This window comes from Hippopotamus amphibius, chromosome 6 (genome assembly GCF_030028045.1).
Source record: "Hippopotamus amphibius kiboko isolate mHipAmp2 chromosome 6, mHipAmp2.hap2, whole genome shotgun sequence".
NCBI classification, from domain to species: Eukaryota; Metazoa; Chordata; class Mammalia; order Artiodactyla; family Hippopotamidae; genus Hippopotamus; species Hippopotamus amphibius.
Window position 1 is genome coordinate 53,464,983 of NC_080191.1, and position 20,179 is coordinate 53,485,161.

At 39.2% G+C, this 20,179-nt stretch overlaps 1 protein-coding gene across 1 annotated transcript; it reads left to right on the forward strand.

Annotated features, from left to right (window-relative positions):
• The first annotated feature begins 570 nt into the window (after nt 1–570).
• On the forward strand, nt 571–19,979 carry GINM1 (glycosylated integral membrane protein 1). Its single transcript, XM_057739164.1, has 8 exons — nt 571–736; nt 4,776–4,835; nt 5,006–5,102; nt 10,966–11,117; nt 11,666–11,822; nt 13,135–13,268; nt 14,729–14,892; nt 19,006–19,979. The coding sequence occupies exons 1-8, from the start codon at nt 617–619 to the stop codon at nt 19,115–19,117; spliced, it is 996 nt and encodes a 331-aa protein (XP_057595147.1). The 5' UTR covers nt 571–616; the 3' UTR covers nt 19,118–19,979.
• Nucleotides 19,980–20,179: the final 200 nt, after the last annotated feature.

Genomic DNA, 20,179 nt, shown 5'->3' on the forward strand with positions numbered 1-20,179 from the left:
ACAGTAAATCACTGGGGAACTTTAAAAACTACCAATGCCCAAGCGCTGCCCAGACTAATTAAGTCAGAAACTCAGGGGCCACGCAAGATACCAGAGTCAGTAATTTTAGAAAGTGCTCAGGCAATTCCCAAGTGCAAACAAAGGTGAGAAGTACCGATTTAACAAAACTTCCCCTCTAAACGTGATCTACCTATGTTAATGTACAACAGTGTTCTGATACAGTCCCATTATTTTCATTTTGTAGATATATGTACATATACACACACGAGACATACCTGTATACATATACAGTATATACTAACTCAAAAATAATGGCAAGGAAAATGTTCACACTCCTTTAGGCGAGGAAATTCTCTCTAAACCAGAGTGCGGATCTAATGACGAAATTAGACCTTCGCCGACTTGACCCCGCCTCCCCCCATTTTGCCGCGGCCGCGAACCCGGGGTCTCCGCGGCTCTCGGAGCCTTCCGGGTCCTGCCCCGCCCCGCCACGCCCTCGCCACGCCCCATCCCAGCCCTCGCCCCGCCCCTCCGCAAGGCCCCGCCCCTCGGGCCCGCGCGGCCTCGCCTCCCAGCCGTCTGTCCACGCCCGCCGCCTGCCGCTGGCCTGTCCAAGATGGAGGGCGCTCCGCGGGCGCCGCTCGCCCTCCGGCTGCTCCTCCTCGCGGCCCTACCGGCCACCGGGTGGCTGACGACGGGCACCCTTGAGCCGCCGCTGCTGCCCCGAGCCCCGAAGGTAGGGCACGGCGGACACGGCTCGGCCGGGATCCTCGGGGAAGCCCGGGCCGGGGACGTGGGACTGCGGCGTCCCCCTGGACGCCTACCACCTCCGGCGGGCAGGCCGTGGGCTGGGGGCCGGGCCCCCAAAGGGAGAATGGGGAGAAGCGCCCAAGGATGTGGGGGCGGCAGGGGACGGGGGAGGCGAGAGAGCGAAGGAGGCTCTTTCGTGTGTGGTTAAGCCCGGCGCAGCGAAACGTCGTTGCGGCGGTCGGAGCTGTTGCCCTGCTGACGGGGGTTTGCCGTCGGAAGCAGCCGATCACTGGCGATCTCAGCCTTTTGTCATGGCGCCTTCAGAGCCGGGCTCCGGGGCGAGGCAGTGTTTCTGGGCTGGGGAGGCGTGGAAGTTGCTCAGTGAGAGCGAGCGAGAGCGTTTCCAGGCCACCTGTCTGCTCCGGCCGGTGGCGGGAAGGAATGCGCCCCCGCCCCCCGCCCCCAGGCGAGCAGGGCTCCGGGTGCACGCCAGCCGGGTCGCTGCGGCCCGAGAGGGAGAGAGGCTGAAGACCCAGCGCTGACCCCGACGGCCTCCCTCTGGCGGGTGTTGTGAGAGGAGGGGATCGCCGAGAGCGGTGGGACCAGCCGCACCAGCATCCCCAGGAAACCTGGTAGAAACGCACTCCTCAAAAGCGCAGGGGTGGGGACCCAGCAGTCTGTTTCAGCAAGCCCTCCAGGTGATTCCGCTAAAGTTTGGGAACCACGGCATGCTTGTACTGCAGGGTGGCTGGTTCTTCCTGCTTTTGCCAGCTGGAATCGTGATGCCCTTAACCAGTAATTTGCCTTTCGTCAGTTGAATGTGTGGTAGGGAAACGTCTGAAAACTTTGAAATGCGATTTTCCCAGAATGAAAAGAAACGACATAGGTGCACCTTTTCTTAGTAATCAAGACTTGAATCCTCAAAATGCAGGGGTGACTGCCACCATAAATATCACTTTTTGACTTTCATTGTTTTAGAGTTACGACAGTACCCTTTCTGGGTACAATAATACCATATCTTCGTTTCAGTTCTCTTGGGACGTTCCAAGAAGCCACACCATCCCAAGCTCTAAGAACCACTTATATCTGAAATATGTGGACCACAGTTGCAGCTGTTCAAAAATATGAATGTGAGATCAAGAGACCAAATAAAAGTGAAATAATTCCTAGAGTTCTGGAAATAGAGACATTGTTTTTCCCTTTTCCAGATCTCAAAGATTCATCATAGTTATTTACGAACCGGAAAGACATTTGAGTCTGTTCCTATAATATGAACAGAAAAATGCATTTAGACGGCAAGCTGAAAATACACCACACTGTGGGCTCTTAGTGAGTTCATCATTTCAGTTCTCTTTATGACTTCTTTCTCCTTTTGGAAAGTCCGGATATACACTCAATTTCATAGGTTAAATGCTGTGTAACTAGAAGCAGAATCTTGTTCCTTGGAAAGGTGTATGTGGGAAGCTGAGGCCTCTTGATGTAAACATTTTTCAAAGTTTTATTGTGAAACGTTTCAAATGCACAGAACAGTTGAAAGAATTTTACAGTGGTCATGCACATTTGATAGGAGCTGTCCAGTTGACCTTTGTGCAGTGATGGTGTATGTCTGCTCTCTCTATTAGAGTACCCACTAGACTATTGAGTATTTGAAATGTGGCCAGTGGGACTGAGGAACTGAGTTTTTAAAATGTTATTTAGTTTTAATTAATTTAAATGTAAATAGCCGCATGTAGTTAGTGAATACCATATTGAATAGTGCCAGCTTAGACTACCATTTATATTTTATTATACTTGCTTTGTCAAACATCTGTTCATTTGTTCAACATCTTTGTATCCAGCCTGACCTAAATGCAAGAAAACTGGTTGAAGTCAGGAAAATTTTCCCTGTGTCTCTTCAGTGACTCAGATTTATTGGATTATAAGCATTTTTCTGTTTTGTTTACATATGCAGTTGTCAGAAGTTGAGGTTACACAGATAGCGAAATAATAAAAAATTTGGCAGTACGTTCTTCTAATATTAAAACGACTTGGTCATCAAAGAGAAGGAGGCATCCAGAGGACACTTATTTTCTTATATGTGTAAATATTTATTTCATGTATTTCCCTCAAACTTATTTTAAACCATGTATCTATTACCTTTGTCTGTAGGAAGCAGTTTTGTCCCAGATGGGCATTTGTGAGTGAAGGAATTAGAGGAGAATTGAAAATGAGTGGGAAGAAACTTCAGTTCTGCCACTCACTTTCTAACTATACATTGCCCTGGTTGACAAGCCTGAACTTCCAGTTCAGTCAGAGGCTCTGGGCAAGAGCAAGAAATGAGACCTGGCTCTCGACTTTGGGTCAGGAGACAGCAAGGGATGAGAGTTTCCCCTGATATGAAATCATTCAAGAGGGTCGAAAAGAATTTAATTGAAGTTGGTTCTCTGGAAAATATAGTGTGCTAATGTCTGTTAATTGTCTTTTACAAACCGCATATTTCTACTGGGCAAGTGACATATATAAGTGCAATAAATTACTCACAATGTAGTGTATGTTCTCTACTGAAAGGCAGAAGCTATAAAAAGATTGCTCAGAACACCATCACTGGAGGATTATCTCTGGGCTGATAGAAGAACAGTAGTCTACAGTTTTCAAACAGATCCTCTTGTTTGAAAAGAGGAATGAATTCTTGGCTGGAATTTTGGCATAAAACAATACAGCTTGATGGTTTATCGAGTGTTAGTTTGTTCTAGAGATGAATTTATTTGTTCTAGCCCACACTTAATTCTAGATAAGGGTGGGCCAGGATCTGAGGAATCATTAGTCCTAAAGCTTCCTGGGCTTCTATGGGAGTTGGGAAGTGTACCAAAGTCATCCTGAATAAATGGTATGGACTTATATGTTAGACTCCTGTTCCTCGAGTTGTCCCAGGAATCAAGGCAACCTCATAAAATCAGTCTTAGTCTCTCATTTGTTAGAAATGTATAAAGTATTGGAGTTGCTCACAGTGCGAAGAAATACACTTGTATATTAGTTTGATATTTAGGATAATTTTTGTCTTTTCAAAATTAAGATACCCCCATAAAAAAGTATTTAAGAGGAGTCTTGTTTTTACTCTAGGATAACAGTATCTGTCTGTGAATACACTTAGGAAAGAATTTGATATACAGATAACAAATTATGGTTCCTGTGACCCCAAATACTTAAAATAGAGCTTTTTTCTTTGTAGTAAGCATGTCATGAATAAACTTAAATACTTGAGTAGGCTGCTTTTGAGCATACCTTGAGAAGCACTGAAACTATGCACTGCAAGTCCTTATCCAGGGCACTAGGGGACACATGTAAGAAGGGTTAGAGCAACTTTGTATATGAAAGCAATGAAGTTGGAATGTTTCAAATGTCCACTGATAGGGGAACAAGTAAGTAAATTGCTAACAATCTGATGGTATATTACACAATGCTGTAAATAAATGTCTACGGCTGCACACATAACAATTTTAAATGAAAGAAGTTCCAGAAGAATACATGCAATATTATTCCACTCATATAAAGTTCAGGAGCAGATAAAACTAAACAATATGTTGTTTAGAGATAACACAGGTAGTTAAACTATAAAGAAAAGCAGGAAATGTTGACATAGAAGACAATATAGGGATTCCTTTTGAGGGGCAGGAGGGGAATGTGACAGAAAGGGTCATGCAGGGGACTTCTAAGGTGTGGATGACATTCTAGTTTTTAACCTAGGTAGTAGGTACATGAGTGGTAATCTTTTCTTTTAAACTCTGTATTTGCATATTCTGTGCTCAGATATGTGATATATTTCATAATTAAATGGAAAACTGTATAGTTTATAAAAAATTGGGATTGTGAATAAGGGCTTTTAAAAGGCTGTAAAGATGAAATTGATGAGTTTTTAAAAGTGTTCTTTTAATGCTGTCATAAGTGACCTTGCATTAAGTATAACTGAGGGGAGAAGAAAAAGAACTGAGTTATTCTCAGTTTGGGAAATGCATACGTACCCAGTTTGTATGATATTTGTTTTGCAGGACAGCATCAAAATTAATGTAACTACCCTGAAAGATGATGGGGCAGTATCTAAAGAACAGGTTTGTCTCTTTTGGTTATATTTCTGTTATATCACGTAGTTATGTATCATGCAGCCTATTTTATTTTTTTATCTATACATCCAATTTAGTTAGAAATATATTTTTGACATGAAGAGTTTGTCATCATTTGTAAACCATTGGAATTAATGTATATGCTGCTTTATTTTAAGGTTGTTCTTAACATAACCTATGAGAGTGGACAGGTATATGTAAATGACTTCCCTGTAAATAGTGGTGTAACCCGAGTAAGCTGTCAGACTTTGATAGGTGAGTACTGTTGAATTCTTTCTGTAATTTTTCTGTTTTTGATAATACTAAATTAGTGAAACACAGTTCTTTGATGTCACATATTTCCATTTTAAATTAATAATACACATCATTACTAGAGTACATAACAACACTTATGTGTACCCTTTTCCTACTTTATGTTGGTTATTTCTGGCATATTCACGTTTTCTCTGTCATGAGATTGGTTTTGCTTGGAACTGCATTGCATGTCTGTTAGGTTGATAACAATGTAAGAATGTACCTAGAGGTAGTAAATAGAGATTTACAAGGAAGAGACAAAATCTCCAGAAGAGTGCTAATCATAATTATGAAAAATAAAAAGTGAATTGTTTCTGATTCTTCTACCTTTATGTCTATAAGTGTTTTCTTTTTTAACCTTTTAAAATCTTGAGTTGATTAAAGACAAGCAAATATGTTGCACTGGAGTATGCCATTATGTGAATGAAATGAAGAATATAAAAACTTTGTATAGTGTTCCTCTTAGCTGCTTTAATATATGCACTTGAGGCAGTAAATGTTTCTCTGAGCAGTTGTATCCTATACTTAATTCATTATGTGTCTTTATTATCATTCCATTCATGGTGTTTTCTAATTATCTATTGTGATTTTTCCTTGTCCTGTGGGTCATTTTGAAGTATACAGCTTAATTTTCAAACATTTTGGGATTTCTTTTTTTTTCTGATTCTACCTCTATCATCAGAGATATACTCTGTATATATTTTTTTAATTAATTAATTTTATTTATTTATTGGCTGCATTGGGTCTTCGTTGCTGCACAGAGGCTTTCTCTAGTTGCTGTGAGCGGGGGGCTGCTCTTCATTGTGGTGCGCAGGCTCCTCATTGCCGTGGCTTCTCTTGTTGTGGAGCATGGGCTCTAGGCACGTGGGCTTCAATAGTTGCGGCACATGGGCTCAATAGTTGTGGCTCACGGGCTCTAGAGCACAGGCTCAATAGTTGTGGCACATGGGCTTAGTTGCTCCGTGGCATGTGGAATCTTCCCAGAGCAGGGCTTGAACCCGTGTCCCCTACATTGGTAGGCAGATTCTTTACCACTGCACCACCTAGGAAGTCCTACTCTGTATATTTTTAACGATTTGATGTTAAAGACTTACTGTATGGCTTAGCAGATGGTCAGTTTTAGTAATGTTGCTTTCTGTGTGTACTTGAAAAGAAAGCTAATTATGTGGTAAGTTGGATATGATGTTCTATATATGTCAGGTCAGATTTGTTGATCATGTTCAATCTTTTGTGGGACTATTGATTTTTTTGTTTGTTTATTTGTTTGCTTGCCCTATCAATTACTGAGAATGATATGTTAAAATCTCCACTATGTATATTTGTCTGTTCTTTCAGTTTTGTCAATTTTTGCTTTATATATTGTGACACAATATTACTAAATCCATACAGCTTTAGAGCTGTTATGTATTCCTGATGAATCTACTCTTATATCATTAAAATAGGTCCTTATTTATCTCATGATGTACTTGCCTTAAAATCAGCTTTATTTATATTTTACCAATAACTGCTTTTTTGGCCAGGCGTGGGGGAGTGATGTGAATCATTTTGTGGTATCTTTCCATTTTCTTTCAGTCTTCCTGCGTCCTTATAATTAAGGTAAATGTCTTACAAGCAGCATGTACTTGTGGTTTCTTTTTTCTTTTTCTTTTTTTTAAATTCAGACTGTCAATCTGTCTTTAATTTGAATTTCAGTTTATTTACATTAATGTAATAACTGATATATTTGGATTTCAATCGTCTATCTTAATTGTTCCTATTTGTGTCTCACCTGTTCTACTTTTTCTTTTTTTCACCCTCGTCTGGGTTATTTACTTTTTTTGTTTCATTGTTCCCCTCTATCTTGTTGGTTTTTATATTATTTTACTGTTCTTTTAATGGTTACCCTTGAGATCAATAAGCTAGTACTTTTATCATTTCCCAGCCAATGCAGGAACCTTAGAACACGTAAACTCCATTAATTCCCTTTCTGCTTTTTTAAATTTTATTTTTATTTTTTTGGCCGCACCGTGTGACTTGCAGGATCTTAATTCCCCGACCAGGGATTGAACCCTGGGCCACAGCAGTGAAAGCACGGAGTCCTAACCACAAGACCACCAGGGAACTCTACCCTTTCTGCTTTTTTTTTTTTTTTTAATTAATTAATTTATTTATTTTATTGGCTGTGTTGGGTCTCTTTTGCTGTGCATGGGCTTTCTTTTTAGTTGAGGTGAGTGGGGGCTACTCTTCGTTGTGGTGCGTGGGCTCCTCGTTACTGTGGCTTCTCTTGTTGCAGAGCACGGGCTCTAGGTGCGTGGGCTTCAGTAGTTGCAGCACATGGGCTCAATAGTTGTGGCTCACGGGCTCTAGAGCACAGGCTCAATAGTTGTGGCACACGGGCTTAGTTGCTCTGAGGCATATGGGATCTTCCTGGAGCAGGGATCGAACCCGTGTCCCCTGCATCGGCAGGCGGATTCTCAACCACTGCGCCACCTAGGAAGCCCCTTTCTGCTTTTGTGTTGCTATTGTCATGCAGTTTAGCTCTTTGGGTTCTTAAACCCTAAGCAACATAATTATCCTTAATGTTTTTCTGTAGTCCAGTATTCATGTTCACCCTCACAGTTAGCTTTCCATTGCTCTTCATTCCTTCCGAAATATCATTGTTCCCCTCTGGGGTTATTTTCCCTCTGCCAGAGAATTTCCCTTAGTATTTTTTCAGTGCAGATTTGAGGGTCTGTGTGTGTGTTTATATTTTTACATGTTTTCTAGGGGTTTTCAGTGAGAGTGTTAGTGTACTACAAGCTAATCCATCACAGCTAGGAAAGGAAGCACCATTGCTGGCTTGACTAATACTCACTGATGTTGTGTAGGTATTAGGAATTTGACATGGAGTGCAACCTGGCTGTTCTGTGTATTGCCGTCATCATTCTAGTCATCCCAGTTGCACTGAGTTTATTTTCTTGAAAGCGGAAGTGAAAGCCTAGCTTATCAGTTACGAGAATCTTTAAAACATTAAATGCAACTGCAACAAAATTTCTTCTTCTTTAAAAAAATTTTCTTCTTTGTAAATGTATTAGTTATATTGCTGTGTAACAACTTAACCCAAAACTTAGTAGCCTGTGTCAGTATTATCTCATAGTTCCTGTAGGTCAAGAATCTGAGCGTGGCTTAGCTGGGTCCTCTGGCTCTGGCACAACTAGGAAAGGCCCTCTTCCTGGCTCACTCACGTGGCTGTTGAAAGGATTCAGCTGCTTGTGAGCTGTTGGACTGAGGCCTCCGTTCCTCGAAAAATGTTAGCTGGAGGCCTGCTTCATTTCCGTGCCACGTGGGCCTCTTAGAGATCTCACATGGCAGCTGGCTCTATCAGTGAGAGTACAAGGGAGACTGCCAGGGAGAGAGTACCAGCAAGACGCAGGTCACGGTCTTTTATAATCTAATCACACACGTGACATTCCAGCACTTTTGCTGTATTCTCTTTGTTAGAAACAAGTTATTAGATGCAGCCCACACTCAGTAGGAGGCAGGTACACAGGGGCATGAATGTCAGGTGGCAGGAGTCATTGAGAGCCATTTTGGAAAGCTGTCTACCTCAGTAGGGAACGTCAGGATATGGAGGGCTTTTGTTGTTATTAGTTTTATTCTACAGTAGCAGTATCAGATTTGGGGTCTGAAGAGTCCCAGCTTTGATGTATTTTTATGACTGCGTTTTCTCATCCATTGAATCTCTGTGTCTGAGTACACTGGCCTTTGGGCATATACGCAGGCTGACTAGGAGCCTACTGTTCCTTGAAGGAGACCAATGGGTAAACAGTGAAAACACTGATATGGACCATGAGAGAGGGGAAGTTTTCCAGTTAGGAGCCTCAGAGGATGTAAGGGAGGTTAGGCAGACTAGAGAGAGAGAGCACGCTGTAACGAGCCCAAAGAAGGAAGGCCGCACCAAGTGGGGAGAGTGGGGAGAGTTGGGGAGGAATGAGCTGGGAGATTGGGATTGCCATATATACATTACTAATAAGAAAAAAATACCAAATTATACACTCTAAATATATGCAGTTTATTGTATGTTAACTGTATCTCAATAAAAGTTCTTAAAAAAAAAGAAGGAAGACCAGGCAGAGCACCACCAAAGAGGTCACAGGGATGCCACTGAAGGCGTTTGAGCAAGGAGACTGTATAATCAAAACCATGTTATTGTAAGATTAATGTGGCACTGTTGTGTGAATGCTTTGAAGGGGGAGGGATTACAGAAGGGGAGAATAGTTGGGTAAGTATCATAACAGTAAGTAGCTAATGAACTGGATATTGGGTGGGGAGGTAGGCAATGGAAGGGACAAATATAGGAGATACTTTGGATCTGGAATGGTCCAAAGGAGGCAGCTGACTGGATACAGAGGATGAGGGTGAAAAGGTCAAAGGTAACCTAGTAATTCTTGTCTTTGGTAGCTTGGAGAAGGGTTAGTTTATTAACAGAAATAGAGAAGTCAAGGAGGAACAGTTTTGTGAAAACTTAGATTGAGACCAAGGGATAGGCCATCTTGTTTCTCAATAAAAATGTCTGTACATGTTTTAAAAATCACCAGTATTAGTCTGTATTCCCCAGAGATTTTGATTTATTAAGATTAGAGTAAGGCTCTGGCATCTGTACTGTTCCCTAGTTGATTCTGATGCAGTTAGGATTTAGAACCACTAGACCAGGTGTTTGAACATTGTTGACAATTTATGATAGCATATTTATGTAAATTATGTTTTTATGATTCTGGGTGAAATCATTGCTTCACAGAGGCTGTAGAACAATGAACTTGATGCAGTCTCTCAAGGAACTCAGCTTAGTTGAGGAGACAGGTTTATAAACTAAGAGCTACACTTCAAGAAAGTTAATGCTTAAAAAAAAAAAAAAAAGGTGTGAACTCAGCATTGCAGGGATGTGGCATCTAGAACTACCTAAGTAAGAGTTTATTAAAAATGGATGGGAGGAGAGTGAGTAGTAGAGAGCATTCCAGATCAAGGGAATAGCTCTGTAAAGGCACAGAAGCAGTTTTAAATAGCTGGGTATGCGTGCAGAATGTCTACCTGGGTTCCTTTTTAGCAAATAATCCTCAGAAGATAACATTTGAGGAACAGAAACAAAATGCTTCTTTTGCAGCAGTTTCATTGGTTTATCTTTTTCTGTAGCACTTTCTGCCTTAATACAGTTAGCTGTTGGCTTTATAAACCAGCTGCAATTTCCACACCCCATCACTGCCAGGGTGGGGCTGAGGTTTCTCAGCCAGAGAGGAGCGTGGCCAGTTGCTGATCCTACACCATCGTCCGTTAGTGAAGAGTAATTACAGGGCTTTCCAACCCTCTTCCCCATTCCCACCTTCTCCAACAGTAACAAGTCATTTACTGGGGAAGGGATTGAGAAAAAGCCTCAAGCGTCCTTACTACTTGGGCCCCTTCTATCACTGGATTTTGTGAATGAATGAATGGATGGATGGATGGATGTGCTCTCTTGGCTAAAACATGGGGTTTTCTGTGTCTTCCTGCCTTCTTTGTAAATAGTTATGCCTTGTTGGTTCCTCATTGACATTCTATGTAAAAGAATAGGTAGGATGTGGCTAGTGTGGAGCTCTGTAGAAAATCTAAAGACCATCAAGCATTTTTCCCCTCTCAGATGAGTATATATAAGGCTTTGTCAAGTTGTCTTTGTTTTCATAAATCTGAAACATCAGTGAGGTCAGAGATGAAGAAAGACAAAGATACCGGTATACAACTGTCTCATTCCATGTAAATGTCATCAAAATAATCAAATTCAGTAACTGATTTGGTGGCAATTTTTGTTCAAAGCTGTCACTACTTTTTTTTATAGTGAAGAATGAAAATCTGGAAAATTTGGAGGAAAAAGAATATTTTGGAATTGTCAGTGTCAGGATTTTAGTTCATGAATGGCCTATGACATCTGCTTCCAGTTTGCAACTAATTGTCATTCAAGAAGAGGTAGTAGAGATTGATGGAAAACAAGTAAGACAGTATGCTCACTAACTGGGAATTTATATTAAGATCTTTGCTCAGTGTTATACATGTGTTCAATTATTTTATTCCTGACTTGATAAGGAAAAAAGTTACACTAATGTTGCCTATAGCTAGTCATTTAGAATTTACTTGTTTTAGCATTTACGTGTTTAGCATTTGAAGTCTTAATTTAAAAAAGGATCATATTCATACATGTTTATATCACTTAAAAATATTATGAACATCATTAAACAGAGCTCGTAAGTGAAGAGATTGAATTTGGTTCGGAGCTCTGCTGCCGTTTCCTCTGGCTACGTCTCTTTAGGTCAGTGAAATGGAACTGAAAGCAAGACTCTAATAGCGAGTGCTAAAGCACACAGGAGTGCGATTAAAGTTGCAAATTAAATGCCTTAAAGTTGGGGCGGGGAATAAGAAGAATTGTATGAATAGGACAAGTTTTTTAGTTTCAGAAATCAGGGAAGAAAATTCAGTTTTAGTTCCTTACCGGGTTGTGCCATTATTTAAAATAAAAAGTAATTGCTTATATTTTTTCATAGGCTCAACAGAAGGACGTTACTGAAATTGATATTTTAGTTAAGAATCAGGGAATACTCAGACATTCAAACTATACCCTGCCTTTGGAAGAAAGCATGCTGTACTCGATTTCCCGAGACAGTGACGTTTTATTTACCCTTCCCAACCTCTCCAAAAAAGGTACTTTAAAAGACCATTATTTAAAGCATTAAGGAAATTATTTCTTTAGTTGGTAACTTTTTAATCAGAGTTAATGTTTGGAAGTAAGCTTCTTTTATTTTTTTTTTATTTTTATGTTTTTAATTTTCATTCTGTTTGACCTGAAGTGTTTTGTGGGGGTTTTTTGTTTTGTTTTTAATACATTTATTTATTTATTTATTTATATTTATTTGTTGTTGGCTGCGTTGGGTCTTTGTTGCTGCGCGCGGGCTTTCTCTAGTTGCGGCGAGTGGGGGCTACTCCTCGTTGCGGTGCAGGCTTCTCATTGTGGTGGCTTCTCTTGTTGCGGAGCACAGGCTCTAGGCACACAGACTTCAGTAGCTGTGGCTCATGGGCTCAGCAGTTGTATCCCACAGGCTTAGTTGCTGCGTGCCATGTGGGAGCTTCCCGGCCCAGGGGTTGAACCCGTGTCCCCTGCATTGGTAGGCGGATTCTTAACCACTGCTCTACCAGGGAAGTCCCTAAGCTTTTTTTATATATATAAATTTATTTATTGGCTGCATTGGGTCTTCGTCACTGCACACAGGCTTTCCCTAGTTGTGGTGAGTGGGGGCTGCTCTTCGTGGTGGTGCACGGGCTCCTCATTTTGGTGGCTGTTGCAGAGCACGGGCTCTAGGCGAGTGGGCTTCAATAGTTGCCGCACATGGGGCTCAATAGTTGTGGCTCACAGGCTCTAGAGCACAGGCTCAGCACAGGCTTGTGGCACATGGGCTTAGTTGCTCTATGGCAGGTGGGAATCTTCCTGGACCAGGGATCAAACCCGCTTCCCCTGCATTGGCAGGTGGATTCTTAACCACTGTGCCACCTAGGAAGTCCCCCTAAGCTTCTTTTAAAAATGATTTATAACATGTTGCTTTATATATCCATTTGAGGACTTTGTAGAATGTGATCAATGCTGATTACGAACAACATTTTGCAGTAATCCTCTATCTACTCTTACTCTGGGTAATCATTACAAAATACATAATGAGAATGTTGTTCGTTAAAGTTCATTTAGAGGAGAAAGTATCCGTTTTTCCCACAGAAACGCAGAACTTTAAAAAATTTGACTTTCTATGTGACAGAATCATAACTGCTGTAGCTCCCTTTTGACTGTCTTAATTTAGGGTTCCTTTCTGGCATTTAAATCTAAACAATCAAATGTTTGTTTTCCTCCCATGGAAAAATTTATGTTCTTGCTATCCTAAATGTTATTGGTGTAGTAATCTTAGGACGGGTGGGAGAGACACCAGCATGTGCCTGGCATTTTGGTAACTTGGCTCTTCCTCCTCAGGAGAAAGTGTTAGTTCATTGCAGACCACCAGCCAGTATCTTATCAGGAATGTGGAAACCACTGTAAATGAAGATGCTTTACCTGGCAAATTACCTGAAACTCCTCTCAGAGCAGAGCCTCCGTCTTCATATAAGGTAAGTCAGGTATCTGGGGTTACCTTTATGTGTATTACAAGCATTTATGGTTATGGTAAAGAAAATAAATACTAGCATTTAAAATGAGGTGGAAACCACGAGGATTGGATCCATGGGACGTTGTTAATAATGAACTCATCACTGTTTTAATGTGATATTTTTAGGTATTCCTGTTTTACTTTTCAAGTTTCACTTAGTAATGTAGTGAGATAATGATTATTAATGATTATTATTAAGAAAATGATTATTATTGGATTTCATTTGGTTTGGGATTTTCATTTTCAAAGTCTTTCTCATATCCCCATTTGTCTGTTTATTCTGTGACTTCTAACACACACACACACATGCATGGTCCCCTCAGGACCCTGTACAGTGACTGAGCATACTTGGTTAAGAGTGTACTTTCTGGAGTCAAACTGCCTAGATTTGAATCCTGGTTCTGCCACTTACTAGTTGTGTCATCTTGGACAAGTTCCTAGCCTCTCTAACCTTTATTTTTTTATCCATGCAGCAAAGGTCCATAAAGTGATGCCTTTTTTGTGAGGTTGTGGTAAGGATTTAAATAAGATGGGTCCAAATGTAAATGTGCATTGGCACTTGTTAAGTACTCATATATTGTTAATAACATTTTACTGCTTACTGGGAAGATATTCAGGGTTCAGAGAGAGTATCCTGAAATCTCTCTCTATGTTAACTAGGCCCCTTACTCAAAATAATTTGCATTTAAATGAGCAGGATCTGTGGTTAGTCACAAAGGATTCCAGAGATGATTCTTTGAAGAGGTTCTCACTGAAGGTTAGGATTGCTTACTTGGGGTTGCTGGAGAAACCTAGGTCGCTTTGAGCTGCCTGAACTCTAGTGCGCTCACTGTCTGCCCCATCTCACTCAGAGCAAGGAAGCCCAAGAACGGACTTTTCAAAGCCTATGCCATCAAAGCATGCCTGAGTTTCTTCTGTCACTGTTTAAGTATAGAAATAGGTTTTGTGCACAGTGAACTCCCTATCGGTTTCAAAAGGTACTGATATGTTTGTCTCTTTCTCCTTCCCTTGTCCTCCAAATATCGGAAACACATAGCTGACGGGTCCATTTTGTGTAAGTGGACTAGCCTTCCTCTTGTCAATGAACAGTTTTTTTCACGTGGTTTATAGTTAGACAACAGTGTAAATGATTGTAAAGGATAGTAACATTTCTGTGCCTGTTTTGCTAGAACATCATTTTTTATTTTATTTATTTATTTTTAGAACATCATTTTTTAAATTGTAAATAACTTTGAGGTACACTTAAAAATAAAATGCACCCATTTAAATTTATAATTTTGACAAGTGTAGACACCCATGTAACCACCACCACAGTCAAAACATATAATGTTATCATCACCCAAAACTAGAACATAATTTTTAAAGTTTCTTAGAGCTCAAATGAAAGTTCCATATCTAATCAAAACTTTTTTTTTTTTTAAGGTGATGTGTCAGTGGATGGAAAAGTTCAGAAAAGATCTGTGCAGGTTCTGGAGTAGTATTTTCCCAGTATTCTTTATGTTTTTGAATGTCATGGTGGTTGGAATTATAGGAGCAGTTATAGTGATAACCATCTTAAAGGTGCTTTTCCCAGTTTGTGAGTACAAGTAAGTATTTCTTATTTTGGATCAATTTTAGTATTTTTAATGATTAAAAAGTGAACTGAATTTTGTCAAAAATTAGGAAGGGCAAGAGAAGTGGGGGGGGGAATAACATCTTTTTTTTCTAGCCCATCTTTCAACTTTAGCAAAATTAAAATACATTTGTTGGATACTTTTTATGGTCAAGACACTTGTCTTGGAAATTCACATGTGGATAGGACAAACTCTGCTGTGTAAGAACTTAGTTTAGAGAGAGAGGAAATAAATCTCTATAATGGAAAATGCAATGTGTATAATAAGAAAGAATTGAAACAAGAGGGCTTCACTATGTATTTTCAACCCCAAGTATCAATGTAAAATGAAGTAAATTTTTGAAGACTAACAGGATATTCACTGAAGCATTGCTTGTAACAAAAAACAAAAGCAAAAGAGGAAACCTCTGCACTGTTTATCGATGGGGGTTGATAACTAATGGTTCACACAAAGCAGTGAGGCTTATAAAATAAAGCAGTCCAAGATGTATAGATAGGAAAAAATTGTCTAATGGTATGATCCAGTTTGGGTGAAAGAAAAGCAGTACGTGTATATGTATGTAAATGCATAGAAAATTTCCAGAATGACAGAGGAAATGTTTTGTCTAATAAGTGAGAATAAGAGCAGGAGTGGAGAGACTTTCACTTTTCCCCCTTCTGTACAGCTTGATTTTTTAACTGTAAGAAATTATCTTATAAATTTAAAAATGAATTTATAGTTGGCATTTTTACAAGTTAAATAGTCATTATAGCTGTCTTACTAGAAGTAGCTCTCAATAGAGATGGCCACAATTTTTGGCTCAGCTAAACTGCACTGGAGTATATTGAGAAGACCATAGGATTTTTTTCTTTTATTAAAAAGACCCAATTTAAAACATGTGCTTTTTTTCCACTTGCTTGTCAAGTGGTCTTCAAAATTCCCATTTCTTCATGCGTAACATTGAACTAATGCCTCCCTTAAAGGATTGTTAAAGGTCAAAGTCATAATGCAGGCAGAGCAACTGAGAGAAAGAAATATTAGTGCCCCTCCCACCTTTGAGTTGGTGTTTCCCCTGAAGAATTCCCATTTCCCATTTCTTTCTGATAATGAAAATTCTATAACAGTAGTTTCTTCCTTTTTCCTTTGGTTGCCAGGAAGCTCAGAACTTTTTTTGATCTTTATTATGCAAAATCTGCATAGAAGACAATGTTGTAAAATTTTTTATTGTTCTTTTACCAAATATTTTATTTATCATGATCTCTGTGTGCAATGTAAAATTAACAACCAAATTTTCAACATACTTTATCAGTGGCAATTGTACTCAGGATTCTTTCTGGTAGTAGAAATTTCATGAATACTGAAAGTTAAAGTAACTTTTCACTTCCCTGTTCTTTATTTCTTGTATCTAGGGGTAATAATTGTTAACTGTTTGGGTATGCATCTTTTATCCAAATTCTGTGTATTGATGTAATTGTATATTAGATAATTATAATTGTTTATCATTCTAGACTCTTAACTGTCCCATAAATTGTGTTATTCACTTTTAACAGAGGTTCCCAAACTTTCTTGGTTCATAGCACTCTTAGTGTGTCAGGAATTTTTTCTTGGTTCCGTTACCTAGGCCAGAAAAAAAATTGAAAGAAAAAATATTTTTATTTAACTTACTAATGGGATGTGTGTGCCTACAGGGCAGTACACAATACTCATATCTTACCATCAGATTGGACACTGCCACCCTCATTTCCCATTCAACATTACTTTTTTGTACCGTATTTGCTTTTTATCACAGCAGCTGCCCAAAATCCAGCTTTGCAAAGATGAGACTTCATTGAAAAAGGAACGTGTAGTACGATCTAATGTTGAAACCGTGAACTCCCCTCAAGCTAGCATTACACATGAAGTCTTGACATTTTTAAAATTCTGTAGTGCCTCTGTGAGTCATCCCAGGGGTCTCAGTGCAGTTTGGTAACCAGGGGCTTAAGATCTTTTCCTATCAACACATATATGTGGACTGACTTACTCTCTTTATGGCTGCGTGGTGTTTCACAGCAGGGGTATGCCATAATATAACCATTCCTCCATTAGACAGGTAATTTCCAATTTCACATTACTTCCAGTAATGCTTTAGTGTATATTCTTAAATGTACATCTATCTCTTTGCACATGTATATTTATGTAGAATAGAGTCCTAAAAAGTGAAATTACTGGTTCAAAGAGTATATGTATTTAACATCTTCTCAACATCTGATAGCAATTTTTTTTTTTAAGATAATTTCAGTCTCATAGATCTGAGGTCTTAGTTCCTTTACTTTTTTTTTTTAATTAATTAATTAATTAATTATTGGCTGTGTTGGGTCTTCATTGCTGTGCGCGGGCTTTCTCTAGTTGTGGTGATTGGGGGCTACTCTTTGTTGCAGTGCACGTGCTTCTCAGTGTGGTGGCCGGTGGCTTCTTTTGTTGCGGAGCACAGGCTCTAGGGCACACAGGCTTCAGTAGTTGTGGCACATGGGCTCAGTAGTTGTGGCTCGCAGGCTTAGTTCCTCTGTGGCATGTGGGATCTTCCTGGCCCAGGGATCGAACCCGTGTCCCCTGCATTGGCAGGCAGATTCTTAACCACTGTGTCACCAGGGAAGCCCCCTGATAGCAATCTTTTTTGCTTTTTATACTGTGGACCAAAATCTCATTTTAATTTCCATTTTCTTCTTACTAGCATCTTTACTAGTCTAGGTCTAGCTGAGTCTAGCATGTTCGTGATACTTAGCTGTATGTATTTCTCCTGTGACATGCCTATTTTTGCCCATTGCCCTTTTTCAGTTGTATTGCCTTTTGTAATCATCATGTAGGAGCTCCTTTGTGTGTTATACATACATAATATGTATTGCAGATATATGTATATTTTTCAATCCCAGATTGTGATTTGTCTTTTGCTTTTATTTATGGTATTCCATGTCATACAGAAATTTTAAATTTGGGGTCAAAGCAATTCATGTTTTCCCTTTATGGCTTCTAGGATTTTAATTTTTTTTTATTAATTAATTAGTTTATTTTTGGCTGCATTGGGTCTTTGTTGCTGCATGCGGGCTTTCTGTAGTTGTGGAGAGCAGGGGCTACTCTTCATTGTGGTGCGTGGGCTTCAGTAGTTGTGGCTCAAGGGCTCTAGAGTGCAGGCTCAGTAGTTGTGGCACACAGGCTTAGATGCTCCGTGGCATGTGGGATATTCCCGGCCCAGGGATTGAACCCATGTCCCTTGCACTGGCAGGCGGATTCTTAACCACTGCACCACCAGGGAAGCCCCTAAATTTTTCTTAGATAGACCTTTCCCATCTTAAAATTACATTGTTTTCTTAAAACTTTTTTTTACCATGACTTTTGTGTATTGTTTGAGCTAGAGTTGATTTTGCTTCCCAGAGAGGCCATTGTTCCATTGACTTGGAATGTTACCTTATTTTGAACTAGATTCCCATATACATTAGTCTTGTTTCTAGACTCTTTTCTTCCACTGATCTACTTGTCTGTTCCTGTGCCAGTAGCATGGTTTTAATTTAATAAATAATGTTTTAATAAAACCTCTGATAGCTGGTTAGTGCAACTGTCTCTTCTCTGCATTTTTTTAAAAAATCTTAGCTATTGCAGTTTCTCCTTTGTGAACTTCAGAATCAGCTTGTTCAGTTCTATAAACAACTAACTTCTGTTGACATTTTGATTAGGGTAATACTGAACTGGCAATATAGGGTTTTGGATCCAATCCAAAGATCTCCCTGGTCAGGTAACTTTAGTAACACAAGGAGAAATGCTGTCTAAAGATCTATAATTGCATTCCACTGGGGTACTGGTTAGAAAGCTGCTTGGGCCTATTCTTTTTTTGCCCAACTTGTGCAAATCTAGGACTCTGCTTTGGAGATCTGTAACTTACGCTGTCATCTCCTATAGGACCGGGTAAGGAACTTCCTCTTATTCCTTTCTGTTCCCTCAATTAGTGAACTTTGGACTTAGGGTTTGTATAACCATCATAAACTAAATAAAATGAAGCAAAAGTACCTAACCCTAGGTATAGATGTAATTATAACCTCGAAATAGCCCTATCTTACTTTAATTTTTATATTTCAGAGGAATTCTTCAGTTGGATAAAGTGAATGTTATAACTGTGACAGCTGTCAACTTATATCTGGATGGTCCTGAGAAAAAAGCAGAAAACCCTGAAGATAAAACATGTGTTTAAAACACCATCTCAAACCATGGACTCTGAATTAGTCTATCAGTTCAAATTTGCCACTTGAATATAATTATCTTTAAAGCGTTAGGAATCAGTTTGTACAGTAAAGAAATTGCTAAACTCCTAAAACTGCCTAAAACTTGGCCTTTAAAGTGACAGTTAAAGTTCACCTTATTTTATAATGGAACTAGCTATTCAGATGGTGAATTATTAAAGAAAATTTAAACGAAATGGAACAGAAGACGTGAAGAAACTATCAAACTACCAAAAAGAAAAAAAAGGCAAGATAAAATGCCATGTGCCAATACTTTTCAAGGTGCCTTTGTTAATGAAATTATATACACTTAACTGCTATAATATATAAGACTTTATGAAAAGCACTTTATGAAATTCTAATTTAAAAGCTCAAGAACTTAACACTTATTTTTTTATTCAGTAAAATGTGCCTTAATATTAAGTATGTGACTCAGTATAAAATCACTGAAGTGTATCATGATTTGATTGTATCCTGTACCAAAACTGCTTACCTTGAATGAACCAGGATTTTAAAATAGTGATGTGTTCTCACTCTAAAAATAAACATTTTTTGAAGAACAAAGTACTATCTTTTTGGAATAAAAACTTTTGCCCATGTGAGAGTTACTTATCTATAATAGCTCCTTTCACATAATGCTGGCTGAAACCAAGGCTCACATCAGTTAATGAGTCCATCAATGCCATGGAATTAATTAGAATGTACCTTTGCTTTTTTTGGTTCTAAGTATAATCTTATTTACCACAGTAGTAAATAAGTGGGTTTTTTTTTAGTTGTTTTAAACACTAAAGATAGTAGTGTTTAACCATCACCCAATTGACATATATCTTACAGTGTGATCTAGGACATATAACACTTACCTTTACTCCATGTGATACTTTCTACTCTGTTTCATTAAAATTCTTTTTTAAAATTCTTTTTAATTGCAAGCCATCATTTAAAACACATTATTCAAAAAAGAGATGACTATTTTTTAAAACTACCTTAGACTCTGGCTACATAGATAAGAATGTGTGGAGAAAGGATGACAGGAG